Source organism: Hippoglossus stenolepis, chromosome 12 (genome assembly GCF_022539355.2).
Source record: "Hippoglossus stenolepis isolate QCI-W04-F060 chromosome 12, HSTE1.2, whole genome shotgun sequence".
In the NCBI taxonomy this organism is placed as follows: Eukaryota; Metazoa; Chordata; class Actinopteri; order Pleuronectiformes; family Pleuronectidae; genus Hippoglossus; species Hippoglossus stenolepis.
The window spans coordinates 11,946,910-11,954,818 of record NC_061494.1 but is presented as its reverse complement, the minus strand read 5'-3'; the positions used below and the strand labels follow the sequence as shown (position 1 = coordinate 11,954,818).

General features: G+C 41.5%; 1 protein-coding gene across 3 annotated transcripts; it reads left to right on the top strand.

Moving 5' to 3' along the window:
• Positions 1-1,215: 1,215 nt before the first annotated feature.
• Positions 1,216-7,660, top strand: znf451 (zinc finger protein 451). 3 transcript variants are annotated; one of them, XM_035171870.2, is made up of 13 exons: positions 1,216-1,338; positions 2,203-2,272; positions 3,083-3,169; positions 3,264-3,377; positions 3,839-3,941; positions 4,114-4,264; positions 4,363-4,489; positions 4,595-4,754; positions 4,856-5,003; positions 5,116-6,596; positions 6,688-6,759; positions 7,262-7,327; positions 7,518-7,660. In XM_035171870.2, exons 2-13 carry the CDS (start codon positions 2,207-2,209, stop codon positions 7,556-7,558), a joined length of 2,616 nt encoding a protein of 871 aa, XP_035027761.1. In that variant the 5' UTR covers positions 1,216-1,338; positions 2,203-2,206; the 3' UTR covers positions 7,559-7,660. The 3 variants fall into 3 exon arrangements, with proteins under 3 accessions (XP_035027761.1, XP_035027760.1, XP_035027762.1); XM_035171869.2 differs by lacking the exon at positions 1,216-1,338 and adding an exon at positions 1,725-1,851; XM_035171871.2 differs by lacking the exons at positions 1,216-1,338; positions 6,688-6,759 and adding an exon at positions 1,725-1,851.
• Positions 7,661-7,909: the final 249 nt, after the last annotated feature.

Genomic DNA, 7,909 nt, shown 5'->3' with positions numbered 1-7,909 from the left:
TATAAGATTTGTACTGATATAATGAGGCAGAGCTTTTGTGCTGAATTGCATTAGATTGTATTCGGTAGATGAAGCTAATAAAGTTGCCAGGAGGTGTGGGATGCAAATGCAGGTTACTGTCTTGTGTGGTGAGTTTTGTGCATCGATTTTTTGTTTACATTAATGATTATAATAAATGATTGATATTTACACATAAACACATTTTACAAGTTTTATTATTATTAATTTTACATCTTAACATTTTCTTGTACATGTATATCTAACTGATGTACATGTATAGGCTACTCATACTTAATGTAATACATGTAAATATATATGGTTGCATTAACACTATGATCATAGGGAGCAAGATGCCTGCAAAGGGCTGCAGATCAAGAGTTTCAACACACGGTTCAAGAAGTCAAATCTAAGAGGCTTTGTATTGGGTGGAGCACATTACTCACAGCCGTTAATGTTGAAGACGTCAAGTTACAACATGTCCACATAATCACAATGGTTTTCTGTACAAGCATCATTAAAACATTTGTGAACTTACAGTTACTACTCCAGGGTGGACACCCTATAATGGCTGACAACACATTTTGGTCAGGAAATCTTTCCTGCCCACAGCAAAAAACACTATAACTCCTGACGTCTGTCAAAATGTGAACTCTCACAACCCTGAGTCTTATGGTTTCTGTCCAAACAAAAACTCTCTGCTTACTCCTGCAATAACTGTGAATTTGCACATCTTATATTCATATTTCATTTTGTATGTCATATTCCTACCCACCTCATTACATTGTCTTTAAATGCAAACAACTACAGCAATTTTGCACGCATGTCCCTTTTGTTCTTTGCTCTATGTGCACCCCTTGACATGCTGCTGTGATCATTTCCCAAATTGTGATCAATAAAGTATCTATCTATCTATCTATCTATCTATCTATCTATCCATCTATCTATCTATCTATCTACAAACATAATCTTTGTATGCGGTGATATCTGTTTCACCCAATTTATGCATATAATAATGTATGTTACTATGGAAACACTGCTCTGTAACCCACATTTTTCAACTGCATCCGGTTTTCCATCCATCTGACTGGGAGAATTTACAGTGAAAGTTGGCGACAGGTTCGCACTTCAAGCCGAACAACTGAATCCAGACGGGCGGATATTATTACCTCCTTTTTTGTCTCAATACCCAGTAACCCCTCCCTCGCGGCACGCTCCGCGCAGGGAAAGTAGCGCTCCATTTACACATGACGTTACAGACCAGACTAGCTGCGATTGTTTTGATTTGGGGAGTTGTCGCTAAACTGCATCTGTTGACAGGAGCCAGAGGAGAAACTGCAGGTAACGCGATGCTCCGCTTCATCCACATTGGGTTCGACCATATTTAGTATTTAACAGTCAAGCCAAGTCCAATTTACTCTGGTGTTTGGCAACTCCCTAGATTTTCACTATTGCTAAAGTTGTTAAAAAATACAATAACTGAGAGTAGAAACACAATTTCAGTTCAAGTGTTTTAAAGCAGCTAAAACACGAGTTTCTTCCACGGAGTGACGTTAAATCCACATTACCGTGTTACACTCAAACCACGATGACCTGTGTGGCGGGTTCTTCTCTCTCCATCCTCCACTGGTGCGCTTGTGCAGCAGCTCGGTGCTCAGTGCTGCTGCCACAGGTCAAAGGGCTGTACTGCAACAACACCGTCATTTAACTGCAGCGGAGATGGCTGTAGTTTAGCCTCCACCCACACGAGGCGCTACTAAAGAGCGTTGCAGGGTGGCACGCGACGAAGGAAATTATCCTCATGCTGACTTTGGTTGTGTTGAATTTTGTGCAACTGACGTGAATTTCTCCGGAGTAAGTTGTGTTTAGATCATTGTGCATTAGGCCGATATGACGGGTATAATAAAGGCCAGCTAACAGCATTCAAACCGTTTTATTTGCACAACATCACCTCAGAAATATGGACGCTGTGTTTGGGTGGGAGCTAGCTGAGCTAGCGTTTCCGTTCTTGTATTTATGGTTTAAAAATAGTTGTTTTCCTTCTGAGAAGTTCTGTTATCGACTTTTGACTGATCCACAGTCAACAACCCTAACGCTACAGTTACAGTTATGTGTGAACATTACTGTTTAAATATCTGTCTGCCTGTATTATGTTAACGTGTATCCCCTCTACATGCAAACTTAAATTAGTTTGTTTTTCCACAGATAAATGTCTTCTCCCGTTCAAACAGACGAAGATGAGGCGGAGGAGGTGGAGGAGGTGGAGTTTGTATCTGTGAGTCATGTGTACATTGATCTATTAATGAATGGTCTGTATTTATATAGAGTTTACAGTACAGGTTATTGCCACTCACACACACACACACACACACATTCATACAGTGCATCTATGAGGCAACTCAGAGATTAGTATCGACCGCTCTACCCCCTCAGTCACTAAATCAATAGGTTCAACTGATAAGATAAGCACTTGCTTATTTTCTGTTCCTGACAGGATCACTATTTGTGCAAAATCATCTTGATTAGAGATTAAATATGACCAAAAAAATATATATACCAAGATATATATATACCAAGATAACATCTTTTATAGAACTTGAGATAAATGAAACATTGATATAACTGTTAAGTTTAAAGCCTCTTTTGTTGTGGTTTTAAACTCTTCTGTATGAGCAAAGAATGACAAACATTTGATAGACAAATCTGAGGTTGATTATGTGCAACACCTTTTTAGTCTGCTTACACAATTTCATCACTTTATATCCATATATACTGAATCTTTGTTGTAGTCCTTTTGTTGAAAATTATATTGATATAATTATTAATATTGTTTTATTACTCCACCCTAATATTGTTCTAGCCTGATAGACTGATGTACTTCATTCATGAATATATCACATTTATTTAATTTAACTCTGGACATGTATTTTACGACTGTTGCATTGATTCAAACAGAGATCTCCTCTGTTTTTATGGGCATGTCCGCCTTACACCCCCCTTCTTCACTGTACAAGGTTTACAGACTTTGATGAATGCTGGTGAGTTGTATAACACTAACTCACACAGTGTCTTACACTTGCTTCAGGAGGACCAGCAAAAACCTGTGCTGGAATGTATTGATCTGCTGAGTGATGATAGCGACGATGAGGGATGTTCATCATTCACAGGAGCGGTGAGTGGTTGAATGGAACAGTTTTTATTGGAAAGGGTAAATACCTGTCTTTAGAGTTTTTTGCAAATGTTCGTGGCCTATCTCTCCGATATAGCTTGAAGATGAGATCACCCGTCACAAAGCACGTGTTTCGTCTACACTGGACAAACTAGCACAGCAGGTGGCACTGGAGAAAAAGGAACGGGCAGATAAATGCAGAGCATTCAAGGTAAGATCACTTCAGCATAAAATAAGCTTCTACCATTAGTAGCTTGTTAGACTGTAATGAATCATTTATTTCCTTTTAATTTGGAGGTGTCTGAACTTGACCAGTCCAGTCTGTGGCTTCAATGCTAACCCTAACCCTTGTTAGTTTTTTCTTGTTTCTTTTTTTGTTTCAAGACTAAATGCCACTTAAAAAGCTAAGATGTAATTGTCTCATTGTTGTGTTGTTATGTGGGTTCAATGAAAGCCATTTGTAATAGCAACAGTGCCACCCTGTGGACATAATTGATAGGAAACTGGTGAAACCCACTGTGCTTTGACGAACAGACATCTGTGTACTCACTTCATACAACATTATAGTCGCAGATCATTAAACACTGCTGGTTTTCTGCTGACTTCCCAATGATTATAAAACATAGCATGTTGTCTTGTTATCATTCATCTCTGGGCCTTTTTTTTTTTCAGGAGAAGCAGATCTTACAAAAAGTTCATGGACAGCAGGAGTTGGCTTTCAGTGCTGCTAATGGAGAAGCAAAGCACTGTGTAGACATGTGGCTAAAGATGCCAGGTAATGTGGATCAGTATCACTGACATTGATACTTTTACCTCTCTAATATTCTGTGCTGCTGCAATGACTCACGTTCATCACATGGCTGTACTTGTTTTAATAGATCTGTTGCTATTGTGTTATTTGACTGATTCTGTCCACCTGATTACACTGTACCTCTGGGTTTATTTAGGTCTCGCTCCTGGATCGATCAGTTCTGGTTTTGGAAGAAGGCGCAGACCTGCTTCTTTCCCCATAAATAGTTCAACTAGACACACTTGTCCAGTGATTAACTGTGGTCGTGTTTATGAAAACGCCTTACTGCTTAATGGGCACTTGAAAAGGTAATAATCGTCTGTTCATTTCAGCGTAGGTCAAATGCTTTGAACCATGTTCCTGTGTCCAAATCTGCATATTTTGAAGTAAAATATCTTGCGTGCAGGTTTGATCATTCCCCTTGTGATCCAGCTATCAATCTGAAGGGATGTCCTTCTGAACTCTTTGCCTGTGTTGCCTGTGGTCAACACTTTCAGACCAAAGAAGCATGGAGAACACATCTAGAGACTAAGGTTTATACACTCTCAATGTTTTTTATCCATTCGATTTTGAAAGTCGTAGTTTGCTATAAATTTACAGGAGTCAAATTTCAGGACTTCTCTCATTTTGAATCTTAGGTAAATTCATCTGCTGATAATGCTCACAGCATAATTCAGGCCTATCAGCGGATTGTGTGTTTCGCCTGCCCTGCCTGCTACCTCCTCTTCAACCTCAGAGACGAGTGCCTTCAGCACATGTCGACCAAAAACCACTTCACAGAGACTCTTTCCATGAATGGTTTGTTGGAACAATTTTCATCAAAACTACACATAATCAAATCTCAGGAGGTATTTTATTAACAGGAGTATGTCTACATTTTACTTTTGTCGTCTTGTTAGAACCCAGAGGAAAACCGATGCCGGTTCCAGTCCCACAGTATGTTAAGAACCGTCTCACTGCTTTGTGCAAGGATGTACGGTTCAATGTCCGCTGCTCTTTATGTCACAAAGTACTGATCTCGCATCAGGCAGCTCAAGCTCACTTTAAGTAAGTAAGAGCTTATTCTAACATGCAGTGTTACAGTGTTTGGATAGAATGCCCCGATTTTATGTATATTGTGTTTGGAATTTTTATAGAACTTACTCATTTTCTTTTTCAGCGTGTTCTGCAGACAGGGCTGTGCAGTGGCCAAAGCTGATATAACAATAGGTCAGGTGATGAAACAGCTGCAGGTGCGAGGGCAGTGCTCCCTCTGCTGTCAGATCTTCCTCAGCCAAGATGAAATCGAGCGCCACAAAGAATCGACCCAGCACGATGTCGAGATCAACCAGACGATGGGCAATGCACTTCTGCAGCACGCCAGGATGGCTAAAGGGGCACGGGGGGCAATACAGTCCACTGGCCTTGAAACACCAAAAAGAACACGCAAGAAGAACGATGACGAAGGTTTTCCAGCCAAACGCAAGCGACTTAGCCCAAGTGTGAATGGCCGCATGAGCAGGAACCCAACAACAGCGTGGTTCTGCGAGTGTGGTCTGCAGTTCTTGGAGGAGGATGCAGCCAGTAGGCATCTCATGGCTATAAACCAGATTTTCCATCAGTGCGGCGTCTGTGGCAAACACATGGGAGAGTCTTCAATTACCCGTTTGCATATGAGCCGGTTTCACGGGGGAGCTCATCTCTCCAACTTTCTCTTCTACTGCCGCAAGTGCAAGGTGGAAATGCCTCGGCACGAAGACATCCTGTCGCACGTGACAGAAGCTCACAGTGGACACACCTACTTTGCCGAACAAGAAGTGTCTGAGGACGCCGCCACAGTCATCGATGCCGAGCCGTCCACCAGCCACGATGTCTCCATTCATTCATCCTCCAAGTCTTTCACAGTCCAGCAGAACACAGCGGAGACATCTTCTTCGAAAGCAGAGCAGACTTGGATGTGCAGGATGTGCGAGGACATCTTTGACTCGGAGGCGGCCGCGTACAAACACTGCAGCGACGCCAGCAGTCACAACTTTCAGAGGTTCATCTGTGGACACTGTCCTCAGAAGTTCTTCAAGGAGTCCACCGTACGGAGACACTGTGTGAACGAGCACGACGGCCAGATTAAGAGCTCCCACTTCTGCGGCCTCTGCGACAGCATGCAGTTCGAAGTTGAGGGCGAGTTCTTGGAGCACTACAAGAGTCTCCACAGTAAGGACTACTTCCGAATGGATGATGGAGACGTCGTTCAGCCTGCTGTTGCCAAGAGCGCCAGTCGGCTTACGTGTCCGTGCATGAGTTCCGAAAAGAGCAAGGAGGAAATGAAGGCTACATATACACAGTGCATGAGGAATCTGGCCGCCGAGGGTAGATGTCAGTATGTCTGTGCTCCGTGTGATGTAACCGTGCCTTCCTATGCACGGATGAAAACTCACGTCCACATGAAACACACCGCCTTGCACCTGGACAAGACCTTTGATGTAGAATGCAAAGAGTGCCCGGAGAGTTTTGAGAGTGTGCAGAGTTTCCACAATCACTACCACTCCCGACACTGTGCACTGGAACCCTGCAGGAGCTCCAGGACCTGCGAGAAAAACATCAAAGAAGAAGCTGCCACTGCAAATATTTTCAGTGCTGTGGAGATCGAAGCAGACAACAACGGTAAATGAGTTTACATCACATCTTTGACATTAATCATCTGCTGTTTGTTTGCATGCTGCATTTACTTGTGTGTTTATATTGTCATGTGCAGAGAGTGAAGACGAGACAAGGGAGACGTTTTTGAACATCTCTCAAGACAACAAAGAGAGTGAAGCAAATGAAAGTAGGCAATAAACTGTAACTGTGTAAAACTTTGTAAGCAAAGGCAGTGTAGCATAGTATCTTTTAAATGATATCACATTTCAGTGCTTCTGTTTTGAAATTTGTTTCCAAAATTTATGAAATATGTTCATCATGAAACTGGTTCAACTATTGATTAAATTAGGACTCAGCTCAAAATACATCTGCAAGCTGAAAGATATGAAGTGCCTTACATTATATAGGAGCTCAAATGTCATATCTCCTCCAAGGCCCCACAGTCCCCTTAGATTCAAGCTGCACCAAGCTGTATACACCCGAAATTTCAAAGGGCCCATGTCTCATTCTTCCACCAAGTTTCATGGAAAACCGTTTTGCAGTTTTTGCAGAATCCTACTGACAAACTAACCAATCAACAAACCCATGGACAGGGCTGAAAACATAACCTGCTTGGTGTACGTAATAACATTTGTCTGTAAGCTTCTACTAATTGTTACATTTACCCTTTATCGTTTATTCTGTTACAGATGAGTCGGATGAGGAAATGAAGAATGCGATGTCTATGATTGAAGAAGAAGCAAGAGAGTCCACAGGTATGGAAAAGTATTGACTCAAGATATTGGCACATTTCATAATGTTAATAGTGTGCATTACAAGTCAGATAATAAAAATGTAATGTGCGGAAAGACAATCTCACACTTATCAACATAAGATGCTCTCAGTAATGTTTTATTTGAACTTCTGTAACAAAAGATTTGTATTATCTGTTTTTTTTATGTACAGAGATAGAAGAAGCTCTTCAAAGAAGTCTTCTGGAATTCTAATGATGGGAAAGCTTTCTGTGACACATTTCATCAGTTATTGCATTGAAATGTTCTGTACAATGTCATTGTATTCAAAGTATATTAAATAAGCATTAGTTGTTATTTTTCCTGTTTCTTCATTTGTAATTGTTAAATAATCGACAGGACATGACAGAGAATTCCTCTCGGAACACAGAGTGCCACCCTGATCCCGCTGTCGTTGGCAGATCCCATGTAACCGTTGATTCATGCACACTCCTGTGTGTCGACACGTGTGCTATAGATGGCATTGATGACGCTGCAAGATGCCATGGCTGAACTTGTGACCGCTGTGCAAAGAGCTGGTGTCTCCAGTTGCCGTCTCTGTTTGCA